Raw genomic sequence first — 13,396 nt, 5'->3', positions numbered from 1 at the left:
ACTGTACCCCACCTCAGGACACATTTATGATTACATAGGCAGTCTCTGATGACTGAGGGATTAGTTTCCAAGATTCACTTGTAAGGCAGCTGTTTGAGGTCTTGAAAATATGTATCTATAGAAATGGTGTTGTAAATAAGAGTCTCTTAGGCTATCAATAAAACTTATTTAAATCTATGTAACTAAACTAATAATACCAGCTGAAGTTTTTGTCGTCCCCCAACCCGGTCCTCATCCCCATCCCTGCCTTGGCAGCAAGAACATAATGTAACAGAAAAAAATAAGAGAAAGCTCTTTTCTTCAACCCTTTTCCAGAGATGATTTTTATGATTCCTCATTTGTCTTCTGGCTTTCTTACCGCCTGGGCATGCAGAGCCTCTCAGAATCTCATTGTTGCTCCTTCTCACCTTGCTGTACTCTATCCTGCTGTATTGAAAGTGTGGTTCACGGCAGCTCTTGGGGATGGATGTGTCTGTGGCCAGTTCCTGGAACACCTGCTGGTGTCCTTGTGGTGGCGTCCTAGCCTTCTCCTTGGGTACTGCTCCTGTTGTGATTTCCCAGCCTTCCTTGAAGGTCAGTGGCAGTCTTCTCAGCATTTGGTAATCTCAGGTCTGCTTCCCGTAGGGACTGCAGCGAAGGCTGGGCTTTGTAGTATTATTTACAGTTCAATTCTAGCTTAAAATTTAATCAAGAAATTATGTGTGTAATATCAATATTGCCATTGTATTTTTTGAAAAAACTTTTATCTTAGAATAATTTTGGCTTTACAAGAAAGGAAAGTTCTCCAATGTTCTTCATTCAGCTTCCCTTAATATTGACTTCTTAGCTTTGTACCTGTGTTAAAATTGATACATCAACATTGGTATAAAATATTGCCAAGTTTCCTGGCGGCAAAAAAAAACAGTATCCCGAGAAACCAGAAACATACTATTAACTGGTTTCAGAATTGCTAACCTATGTACCCTATGAGAAATAAATTTATGCACTAGAGTGCAGTGTTAAAGTATTCTTCTTGCTGGGCACAACTGTGGCACACGCCTGTAATCTCAGTAGCTAGGAGGCAGAGGCAGGAAGTTCGTAAGTTCAAAGCCAGCCTCATCAACTTGTTGAGACCCTTCCTCCTGATAAAATATACAAAGGGCTTGGAATGTAGCTTAGTGGTTTAGTGCCCTTGGGTTCAATTCCTGGGCTTAGCTCCTGCATTTAGCTTTTTGGTGGATAGTCAGCCTGCTTTCCCCCTCCCACTCCTCAGTGACATTATATCACACACCTGAAGTGTGGTGACTTTTTATCTCAGTCTGCATGCCATCTTAGCATCCTCCACCTTCTGGTTGACGTTTTGAAATTTGCACTTTTGTAAAATTCCATGGGTTTTGTGCAATTTAAAATGTATATTCCCATCAAATACTTAAGTTACAGGTTGTGATGTGGATTTTTAATGCTTAGATTTTGTTTTCCTCATGAAACATTTTTCAGAAGAGGAAAAGATAAAATGAGTATTTATATTTTAGTGTGATGTACAAAATATTGTAACTGTCCGACTTTGTGTATTAACACACATAATACCCCAGATACTGGGAAGGTGTTTGATTACTTTCTTAGTTGCTTTCTTTTGACTTAGAACTGATTATATAAGTATTATAATTCTAATGGCCAATGAAATACTGTTTGTCTTTGGCGTCAAACAGTAATTATGCTAATTTTCTTCAGTAAGCATAAGAACCCTGAAGAGGCTGACTTTCATATTTGGAGTGAATCAAGCATGTAGAAACTAGGAAATAGGACAACAGCTACCATTTACTGAGACTTACCATGTACCAGACACAGCAGCTCTAGGAAGTGGTATCATTTCTGCAATTTACAAATAAGGAAACTGGTTTAGAGACAGGAGATAACTTTTCCCAATCACCATGCTGTGGATTGCTAGAGGGAACCATACCAAAGATTCTGGAATTTCATGCTTTAAACCTGGCTGCGTATCATCATTACCCAGGGAGCTTTAAAAATGCGTGTACCTCTGCCCTTGGATGTGGGACAAGTCTGAGTCTTCCCGCATAGGACCTGAGATTGGCATTTTTAACCTTTGTGCGTACCCCACATGTAGGCAGGGCAGCACCAGTACCATCTGAGTTAGCTGCTGGAAACGTTTGTGAGGCCACAGCACTCCCTCACCCGCTGTGTTAGGATCCCTGCTTATTATGCAGCTACTGTAGTTAACTTTTTATTGTGCCAGTTATTATCTGAACTTTTGATTGAGTGACGGACTAGCAAGCACATACTTGCTCATTTGCTTAGAGGTTTTTTGCTTTCTTTTTTTAAATTTTTTTTTATTGTTGGTTGTTCAAAACATTACATACTTCTTGACATATCATATTTCACACTTTGATTCAAGTGGGTTATGAACTCCCATTTTTACCCCGTATACAGATTGCAGAATCACATCAGTTACACTTCCATTGATTTACATATTGCCATACTCGTGTCTGTTGTATTCTGCTGCCTTTCCTATCCTCTACTATCCCCCCTCCCCTCCCCTCCCCTCCCCTTCCCTCCCCTCCCCTCCCCTCTTCTCTCTCTACCCCCTCTACTGTAATTCATTTCTCCCCCTTGTATTATTTTTCCCTTTCCCCTCACTTCCTCTTGTATGTAATTTTGTATAACCCTGAGGGTCTCCTTCCATTTCCATGCAATTTCCCTTCTCTCTCGCTTTCCCTCCCACCTCTCATCCCTATTTAATGTTAATCTTCTCATGCTCTTGGTCCCTACTCTGTTCTTAGTTACTCTCCTTATATCAAAGAAGACATTTGGCATTTGTTTTTTAGGGATTGGCTGGCTTCACTTAGCATAATCTGCTCTAATGCCATCAATTTCCCTCCAAATTCTATGATTTTGTCATTTTTTAATGCAGAGTAATACTCCATTGTGTATAAATGCCACATTTTTTTTCCCATTCATCTATTGAAGGGCATCTAGGTTGGTTCCACAGTCTTGCTATTGTGAATTGTGCTGCTATGAACATCGATGTAGCAGTGTCCCTGTAGCATGCTCTTTTTAGGTCTTTAGGGAATAGACCGAGAAGGGGAATAGCTGGGTCAAATGGTGGTTCCATTTCCAGTTTTCCAAGAAATCTCCATACTGCTTTCCAAATTGGCTGCACCAATTTGCAGTCCCACCAACAATGAACAAGTGTACCCTTTTCCCCACATCCTCGCCAGCACTTGTTGTTGTTTGACTTCCTAATGGCTGCCAATCTTACTGGAGTGAGATGGTATCTTAGGGTGGTTTTGATTTGCATTTCTCTGACTGCTAGCGATGTTGAGCATTTTTTCATGTGCTTGTTGATTGATTGTATGTCCTCCTCTGAGAAGTGTCTGTTCAGGTCCTTGGCCCATTTGTTGATTGGGTTATTTGTTATCTTATTGTCTAATTTTTTGAGTTCTTTGTATACTCTGGATATTAGGGCTCTATCTGAAGTATGGGGGCATAAAAGAAATGTCTTCCCAGAATTCCTTTTATTAGTTTGTACAAAATTGCCAATATTTGATCCTCTTCAGCTAATATGACAATTCATTTGGACTAAGCTAGGGTATTGCTCGATGTTTAGATTTTAATACGTTTGGAATCTATAAAATTGTATATAGTTGACACATACTTTTTGTATTTAAATTAACATGTACTTTGGTTTCCTATAATAGATAGGAATTTCTAAAGTAGCTGTATAATTTTTAAAATGAGTCCTTGTGATAGTATGGGATGTAGTATACCGCTTGAGTAAGCACGTAATTGCTTTTCCTTTAATCGTCCATTCCATTCATTAGATGACTGATTATTTTCCAAATTCTTTTTTTTTTTTTTTTTTTTTATTTTTTTAATATTTTTTTTTTTTTTTTTTTAGTTTTCGGTGGACACAACATCTTTGTTGGTATGTGGTGCTGAGGATCGAACCCGGGCCGCACGCATGCCAGGCGAGGGCGCTACCGCTTGAGCCATATCCCCAGCCCCTTTCCAAATTCTTAATGAGCTGCTTACCTTCAGCAGCTCAGATAGATTGCTGCCTGTTTTTCTCCCTTCTGTTGATCTATTTATGATTGGGCCAGTCCTTTTTATTTTAGATAAAATAGGTATATTAGTGAGGTTTGGCCTCTTGTAGGGCAGTTCTCCTTATTCACATTTTCTTTTCAGAAATTTTTGAGCTGTTTGTTTTGTACATCACTTTCTTCCAAATAAACTTCATAATGGATTTGTCAAATACATATTAAATGACATTGGGATTGGGAGGAGTTACATTGCATTCTTCTTATTATCCTTCCATTATCGAGTCTTCCTGGTGTGCTGGGCAGGTGGGGGTGGTACTCCTCACTGGAGTGAAGTACAGTGCTGCCCACACTGCCCCTTCTCCACCTTGTGGGTTTCTTGAAATAATTTGAAATGTAAGATTCAGGTTTTTTCTCTTGTAGTATTGCTTTTTCAAAGAAGCATAATGTGTTCTCCAACTTGAATTAGGTTCATAACCAGATCATTGTCATGTAGCTGTACCTGCCTGGACAGGTGTTGCTGGATCACAGCTTGTCACTTCCTTGGTAGTTTTCTTCTCTTCTTGAGATCTCCTTCCAGTCCATTTTTCATTAGAGTAGACTGCCGTACTTCCTCATGCAGTACTTTGGAGAGGTAAAGGAACTGGACGTCACACTCTTCACTGTTCCAAGAGGTGGTGGCTGTAGAGATGGTCCTGAACCTGCTGCTGCTACCCTCACCCTCCACTCCCTCGTGACTGTGCCCCAGCTCCTCCATCTTTTCCTTCTGCTCTTCATGGAACTCCTGTTCTTATGGTAGAGCTTCTGGATCTCACTTAATGCCTCTTATTTTTTACTTTAAATTTCCGTTCCTTTTTCCTTTGGCTCTGAGTTATAGTGATAATTGCTTCAGTTGATTTCTAAATTATTTATTCCATTTTTGGTAGTATTCATTTTATTCTCGCTGTTTTTATTAACTTATTTCAGAACTCTTGATTTATTTTCTCCAGTGGGCTTTCAAGTAGTTAGTTGTTCCATTATACTATTTTTATGGTGCCTTTTTGTTTCATACATTAAATCAGCAACATTTGAAGTCAGCTGCCCTGATTCTTCACCCTGATCTTCTCTTAAGGAAGCTTCTGTTTCCTCGTCAGTGCTCAGTTCTGACTGTTTCCCACATCTGGACTGGTGCTAACTTACTATGATGTAGGACACATGAGACCTGACACCTGAGGAATTTTCAGGAAGCAGGTTTATTTAAGTTGCAAAGGTCTGGAGGGGCCAATGCTAAAAAAATCTGTGGACTGCAAGTTTAGAAATTCTTTTAGATTTGTACTTAATGGTTTGGTTACTTGACAATGACAGTGGGTGGGTACATACCAGTTACTCTCAGTCTCATGTTTCAGGTCAGAGGTTTCACAGGTTTTTACCAAGAAAACAAGAGATAGTGACTTTTTGCATAGCAACAAGCTTGTGACAGAGTTCGCCCATCACACCTGGCATTTACAAAAAAGAAGAAACTTCAAACCACATTGAGCCCTCTGTAGAACTCCTGTCAAAGCCTGTTGACACTGTAAAATCTTACTGACAAGATGGGAGGGGGTCCCTAGAGAACTCCCATCTGTTACAGTTATGGTGTGTGGGGGTACCTGCTCTGTATCAACCAAATGCTAGCAGCAGGTCTGCGCTGCCTCACTGTTGTATAGACCTGCCTGTTGGGTGTCTGGCAGTGCTGCCTGGAGAAGGAGGGTCTGTCCCTTGCTCAGCAAATGGGTCAGTGGGCTGGGGATATAGAACATGCTAAAAGATGTAGCAAATGGGTCAGCAGAAAGTTATCATAGAAAGTTTGCTTGAATTTTATAGAGCTTTAAATAAACACCTTTTTCTGAAGTCACGATACTAGTGGGAAAAAAGGCCTTTCATGCCCAACCCTGACCACATTTATCACAGTCATCATTTTAAAAATTATGGGAGTGCTTTAGAAATTGCTGTCTTTTAGGGAAACCCAAGTATAGTATGCATTAGTTTAAATGCAGGTGTATGTGTTGAACATAAAAGAATAAATTAATCTTCTTTTCAGTGCTGATGTAGATTGCTAGTTGAAAATACTCAAGTGGGGCTGGGGATGTGGCTCAAGCAGTAGCACGCTCACCTGGCATGCGTGTGGCTCGGGTTCGATCCTCAGCACCACATACAAACAGAGATGTTGTGTCCGCCAAAAACTAGAAAATAAATATTAAAAAAAAAAAAGAAAATACTCAAGTGTATTCCCTAGGTTGCTATGTTAATGGTTATATGCTGACATCTTGTTTGTTTGATGTCAGGTTATATATTACTCGAGATTAAATACCTATATAATAAGGAACAGAGTTTTTCCTTTCAGGCATTTAATGTCATTGGGAATTTTAGATGAAAAATAGACAGAAGAATGGGTTGAACTCACTCATTTTTGTGTTCACTTAAATGGCTATTTAGGATGAACTCTTCTGACTTTAATCTTTTCTCAAATTTTAATAATTCTTTGGTTCCCCATCAAGAGATGTTCCGAAGCTTTGTCTTACTACCACTTTGATAAAAGTATTACTATTTGCCTTTAATTGTTATTGTCATGTAACATTTTTGGAACTTTTGGGGTCTGTGTTGAATTATTAAAGATTTTTTTCTGTTTAAAGTTAGAACTTTGTAGATTTGTCAGAAAATTCTAGAGAATAGCAGGTTATAACCACAAGCTTAGGACACTGTCCTGTGTGTTCTTTTAATCTCTGTCTTGAATTTTTGTTAGTTTTCTGAATTTCCAGATCCCATGTGGGGTTCAGATTACGTGCAACTATCAAGGACACCACCTTCCTCGGAGCAGAAACACAGTGCTGTGTCCTGGGAAGAGCTGAAGGCTATGGACTTGCCCTCCTTCGAACCTGCCTTTTTAGTGCTCTGCCGAGTCCTGCTGAACGTCATTCATGAGTGTCTGAAGCTGCGACTGGAACAGAGACCCGCTGGAGAGCCATCTCTCCTGAGTATCAAGCAGGTCTGCTTCAAAGGCTGTTTAAATTTTCAGCACTAACATTAGTCTTCAGGCTTAGCCTTTTCATGGCGAGGATTTTTCTCTCCTAATTGTTACAAATAGGGAATAGCGAATGCATGTTCGTTTTTTTAAGTGTGCTTTTTAGGGCGATTTTAAAATGTTCTTTACCTTTAAGAAAGATCCTGATTCTCAATCAGACTGTGGTTCAGCCTTTCTACCACCCAGTTTCTTGTTCTAAAAGGGTGTTTCCTTTATATTAAGCATTGAGTACTGCAAATAGATTCATTCTTTTTTTTGTGGGCGAGGGGTACCAGGGATTGAACTTAATTGAGGGCACTTGGCCACTGAGCCACATCCCCAGCCCTATTTTGTATTTTATTTAGAGACAGATTCTCACTGACTTGCTTAGCACCTTGCTTTTGCTGCGGCTGGCTTTGAATTTTCAATCCTCCTGCTGTAGCCTCCTGAACCGCTGGAATTACAGGCATGTTCCTCCGCACCCAGCAACAGAGTCATTCTTAAGAGTTTAAATTCTTTAAGTTTGTTTTTTGTTCTATTTAGAGAAAGTATATGCAGAGGAGAGGTATTTGGATTCCTTGCTTGCTTAAGCAGTTCACGTGTGGTTTAAACAGGGAGGACAACTTTTGGTTTCCCAGCTGGGCTCTTGTGGGGCTTTGGTGCTGCAGAGAAGGCTGAGGGATGCTGGATGCAGTTTTACCAAGCAGTGACTGCTGAAGAGTGCCTGCATTCATGTTTTGTGATGTTAACATATGGATATGCACTATCTAAAGTAAAAAATTAAGGATTTTATCCACAAGAAAAGAAAGAAAGATTTGTGTGTTTTTTGTAGTCTGCCACATCCATCCCCTGGGAATTTAAGAGCCAGGATGATAGGACTGAGCAGTACAGATGGAGGGAAGGGTGAATCAGGTTGTTCAGAAGGTTCAGAACAGGATGTGTATGTGGGAGGTGTCGTTAGCTTGTTGTATAAGAGCGGAGCCAATGGGCACTTGAGTTTGCACCTGGCACCCGCCAGAGCTTCTCCGCCTTAGCTCTGCTCCTTCCACCAGCCCGTCTCTGCTGCTATCTTTTTATTTTTTTTTAAAGAGAGAGTGAGAGAGGAGAGAGAGAGAGAGAAATAGAGAGATAAAAAAATAAATAATATTTATTTTTTAGTTTTCGGCGGACACAATATCTTTGTTGGTATGTGGTGCTGAGGATCGAACCCGGGCCGCACGCATGCCAGGCGAGCGCGCTACCGCTTGAGCCACATCCCCAGCCCCTGCTATCTTGATGTCCACTTTGGCCCTGCTTCCCGCCTCTCCTCAGTATTGCAGTTGAGGACCTTCTAGTAAAGTACTGAACTCCCTTCCTCACAGAGCACACCAGCAACACCTGGTAAAGCAAGGTAGAGCTGACTTTTTGCTGGTGGGTTCTTGTGAGAATAAAATAGTAATTTTTGTTAAAACACTTTATAATGTAGTATTGCTAGGGAACAAAGAGAATAGAAAATTTTGGTCAAATGCATTCAGAGATCAGTGACACTTTTAATACAGAAATTTATATCTAAATAATCTGAACAGAACACTTTTTAGTAGACTTAAAGCGCTCTCTTTGTAGATAATTCTTTTAAAAACCTTAAAGGGGGCTGGGGATGTGGCTCAAGCGGTAGCGCGCTCGCCTGGCATGCGTGCGGCCTGGGTTCCATCCTCAGCACCACATACCAACAAAGATGTTGTGTCCGCCGAGAACTAAAAAATAAATATTAAAAAAAAATTCTCTCTCTCTCTCTCTTTAAAAAAAAAAAAAAAAAAAACCTTAAAGGACTCCATCTAAAAATTATCCATGTGAGGGACTTTCTAGGTCATCTCATTTTAGCCTTTTTCCCTCCTTATAACCTGACCTCCCAGACCTATATATTGCAAATTTACCTGTCTTTTAATTTTGTTTTCCTTGACTTCCATCTAATTCTATCAGATTAGCTTAGGGTTTGTTTGCTTGCTTTTGCAAATATTAGACTTTTTTTTGAAGGTAGACAAAATCACACATCACAGTAGGGAAACTCTACTAAAGTTTTTGAACAACTTCTTTGCTCTGCTGTATGTAGGTATGTTTGAATCTTTATTATGTTTTTAGTTAAAATTTACCAGTTTCCTCAGAAGATTTTTCTCTTTTCTCTCTTACAATAATGCAAATTAGTAGAAAAAATTGATCTTACTTTTATAGAATTTACTTTCAATATAAATTTACTTATAGGAGTAAATATGTGTGTGTGTGTGTGTGTGTGTGTGTGTGTAAGCACTTTTAGCAAAGCAGGTTGTTGCCTATATGTTATTTTCTGTGTATCTATGCTATAATTCTTTTTCTTTTAGTGGTACTGGGGATTGAACCCAGGGCACTCTACCACTGAGCTAATCTGTAGCCCACCCTGCTTTTTTTTTTATTTCGAGGCAGGGTCTTGCCAAGGTGTCCAGGCTGGTCTTGAATTTGTAATCCTCCGCCTCAGCTTCCTGAGTAACTGGGTTTACAGGTGTGCACCAGAATCTTGGTGTAATATTAAAATACAGTTCTTGGCTGTAATATTAAAATTTCTGTATTTTCATTATTTTGTTCTTACTAAATTGAGATTACTACAATATTCATGAAAAATAAACTTTGAAGAACATGGGAACTCTTTCTGGTTTTTCAGAGGCAAGGTTCCCCCTTTCTGAGTCTCTTGGTCAAGCGGTGTGGACAGTAGAGCTTGTCTGATCTTTTGCAGCTGGTGAGGGAGTGTAAAGAGGTCCTCAAAGGTGGCCTTTTGATGAAGCAGTATTACCAGTTCATGCTGCAGGAGGTTCTAAATGACTTGGAGAAGGCCGACTGCAACATTGATGCCTTCGAAGAGGATCTGCATAAGATGTTGATGGTAAGGAAGAGGGAGGCCTTTCTTGGGTACATGGACCAGGTGAGTGCACTGCAGTTGGTTGACCTGGTTGCACATTACATTTATTTTTTTCTTAAGCTCACTTTCTTTTTCTTTTTCTTTTCTTTTCTTTTCTTTCCTTTTCTTCCTTTCCTTTCCTTTCCCCCCCCTCCCTCCCTCCCTCCCTCCCTCTCTCCCTCCCTCTCTCTCTCTCTCTCTCTTTCTTTCTTTCTTTCTTAATCCTCAGTGGTTTCTAAATTGGCATTTTTGGCAAGAATTGTCAACTTGGTCATTATCTAACTCTAGGGCAGTTCATCACGGTCCACAAAGAAAATCATAGTCTGGTCTTCTTTTTATTCAGCCACCTGTTAGCAGAACTTTTGGTAATTCCTGGTACAGGGGCTAGGGACCTCTCATAGCTATGGAAGTAGTACAGAAGATCAAGAAAGGGATCTGGTGAGGACTGGCCAGGGTGCACACTTCCACCCCCACATGTCCATAGCTCTGGGGTACAAGTATGCTGAGATGAACCCTCGAACTTCTCTGGGGATGTCTAAAGGGAGCTTACCACAAGGATCTTAAGGCTCAAAGATGCGAGGAGAGTTCCTCAAGGAAGTGGCACATTGAGGATTTGTAAACGACTTGATGGAGCAAGAGTGAACCTGTTTTACCCTGGGGCCCAGTCTTCTCACACGAATCATACTTGCCCTGTGTTTCTGATATTTGGACCATTGTTTATATTATTATTTTCTAATAGAACTGTTTTTCTTTCTCCTCATCCTTCCTCCTTAACTAAAGCTACTTCAGACTTACTTTCAGAGTTTATTTTTCTCCAGAAAACTTATCTGATAATTTTAACCTTTCTAGCCTCCTTTCTGTACCTTCTTTGAACTCTCTTCACAGTTACTGTGAGAACTGTATTGTAACCTAGCGTAAACACAGTCTCTTCTCAGGGTTCCCTGATTGGACTGGGAGCTTCCTGACCCAGGGTTGTAGCTTGACATGCTTCTGTCTTCCATAGTGTGCCGTGGAGTGTTGATGTGCATGTGCGTGTTGGAGTCTCTAGGGCAAGGCCATGGGCGAGCCTGCATCCTGGCAGGGTGGTGAAATCATGAGAAAACTGCTGCTTGGAGGGTGTCGTTTTGGAGGATCTCTCACTCTTGCTGGTTCCACTGTGTCCTGTTCAGGCTGGCTACAGCACCTCCAGGAACCACCCGTTTTCTATGTTGGAAGAAAAAAGCCAGACTCCCTTGCCAACCAGTGCAAGCCTTGCCTCAGCAGCAAGAGCTCACCCAGCATGTTTCTCCTTCTCTCAGTGGCAAGGCTGTGGCGTGGCCTCATACTGTCAGTGTAGGCTTGGAATTCACATGTCAAACAGCTTTTCAACCTTGTATTGAGTAGAAAATGAAGGAGGTGCCAGGGAATGGAGTTTAAAATAATCTGGTATTTATGAGAAGTAATTATGATGTAATTGAGATTTTCTAATTGGCTAGAATACATGAAAGATCAGTGTGTGTCAAATGGCTATATTTTGATGTAATATCTACTTCCTACATCAGAAAAATTTTTATTATTGAAAAGTTGTGGTAAAAAGCAACACATAATTGTTTGTTGTTGCTTTCCATGGACAATCAAATGAAACTTTTTGGAAAAAAAAAAAAAAGTTTCTTGCTTCTTGAGCTGTTTCTGATGGCTTCCAGAGGCACCTGTGCCCTGTGATGGACGTGGGGTGGGGCCAGGTGAGGAGCAACAGTTTAGTTTTCGCTTTGCTGTCCATGATTTGCATGAGTCAGTATGTGTACTGTCATAGATGAAAAAACTGGAAATTACCAGTGGTTTTAAAATTGTGCCCTGTAGTGTGCTAGAAAAATCAGGGGAATGTTTAGAAGACTGGGGGAACCTAAACAAAAATCATTGTCTCTGTTAGGAAGGAAGGAGAGAATAGCTCTTGGGTAGGCAGTCAGCTCTTAATTACCCGGTACCCTTCTCTTGAAACCCACCAAAAAGAGAAGAAAAAAAATTCCATATTCAGAAAAGGAGAAAATTTGCAACAGTACCCATTCCTTTACCACCATCCCACAAATTTAAAAGATTGATGGGATTATTTGCCTTGAAATGTAGACTAAAGCAGAACAGATGCAGGCTCTGATACTTCCCACCTTAGACCTGGAGAGTCTGGAGCCGAGATGTCCCTGTGGAGCTCTAATGTTGACTAAAGATCTGTACATGACACAGGCTGCAGCGGTGAAATGCTCAGTGTTTCCACTGAACTTGCCAGCCCAGAACAGCTGCCCATGGGAGCGCTGCTGAAGTGCAGGGGCAGGGATCAGCAAGTTACTATGAAGAAAGTCCACGACTCAGGGTTGTTACAGTGTGTGACAGCGTCCTCTCTGCTCAGAAACTGAGGCGCTTACTGAGTGTCTGCGGTCCAAGGAGACGACTTGGTGAGGGTTTGAGGCCACAGACCTAACTGAAGCTGAGCTGCCTCAGTTCAGTGTCAGGCCCCTAGCTCAGAAGTAACCAAGGCAGGGAATAGACGGTGGAAGGACCTGTGCTTGACCTAAGGAAACCACGAGTTTTACTCAACTTTTTTTCCCACTGTGACTAAAAGATCTGACCAGAACAATTTTAAAGGAGGAAAAATTTATTTGAGGGCTCATGGATTAGAGGTCTTAGTCCACAGACAGCAGGCTCCATTCCTCAGAGCCCAAGGTGAGGCTGAACATCGCTGCAGAAGAGTGTGGCAGAGGGAAGTGGCTCACATGGTGATCAAGAAGCAGAGAGAGAGGTCTCCACTGGCCAGATACAAACATGTACCCCAAAGCCATGCCTCAAGTCCCACCTCCTCCTGCCTCACCCTACCACTTCATTTGCTACTCAGTGAATCCTCTCAAGGGATTAATTCACTGCTTGGGATAAGCCTCTCAAAAACATTTCTCCTCTGAACCTTCTTGCATTGTCTCACACGTGAGCTTTTGGGGAACACCTCACAGCCAAACCATAACACCACATAAAGAGAAGTCAAAAGGAAAATGTGAAAGTGAGGAACAAGAAGTGTAGTTGCAGAAGATACATTCCTTAGCCCATGTGTACACAGGGTTTCTGCAGAAGGATAAAGAACTAAGGAGCAGGGAAAAATTTTTCATTCTGCACCTTAATTATTGGATGTCTGTTGTGTGCCGGGTGTCTTGTAGAGAACTGAGGATTCAGTGATGAGTGCAGACTTAGATTTTGGAGTGATGGGTAGATTGGTTATTATCTAATCATGCGTGAAAAATTCCAGCTGTGAAAAATACTACAAAGGAGAGGCACAGGTTTTTTGTGGACCCTGAGGGTACGATTTGAGATTGTGTGGAGGTAAAGGAAGGATTCTCTTGAGAAAGGGACATTGGGATTTATCTGAAGGTTGATAATCCAGTATAACCCAATTTATGTAAAAAAATTTTAAAAATACCC

The 13,396-nt window shown here is 41.0% G+C and overlaps 1 protein-coding gene across 4 annotated transcripts in view; it reads left to right on the top strand.

Moving 5' to 3' along the window:
- The window catches only part of Map3k4 (mitogen-activated protein kinase kinase kinase 4), a 106,971-nt gene that overhangs the window by 58,297 nt on the left and 35,278 nt on the right, over positions 1-13,396 (top strand). For all 4 annotated transcript variants that reach the window (XM_026393139.2, XM_026393140.2, XM_026393141.2 and 1 more), the window contains exons 4-5: positions 6,796-7,038; positions 9,797-9,943. In XM_026393139.2, the coding sequence (XP_026248924.1) occupies positions 6,796-7,038; positions 9,797-9,943 (390 nt within the window). The remainder of the gene's footprint in view (positions 1-6,795; positions 7,039-9,796; positions 9,944-13,396) is intronic.

Source organism: Urocitellus parryii, chromosome 8 (genome assembly GCF_045843805.1).
Source record: "Urocitellus parryii isolate mUroPar1 chromosome 8, mUroPar1.hap1, whole genome shotgun sequence".
NCBI lineage: Eukaryota > Metazoa > Chordata > Mammalia > Rodentia > Sciuridae > Urocitellus > Urocitellus parryii.
Note: the sequence above shows the minus strand (reverse complement) of the source record. Positions and strands in the feature narration are given on the sequence as shown.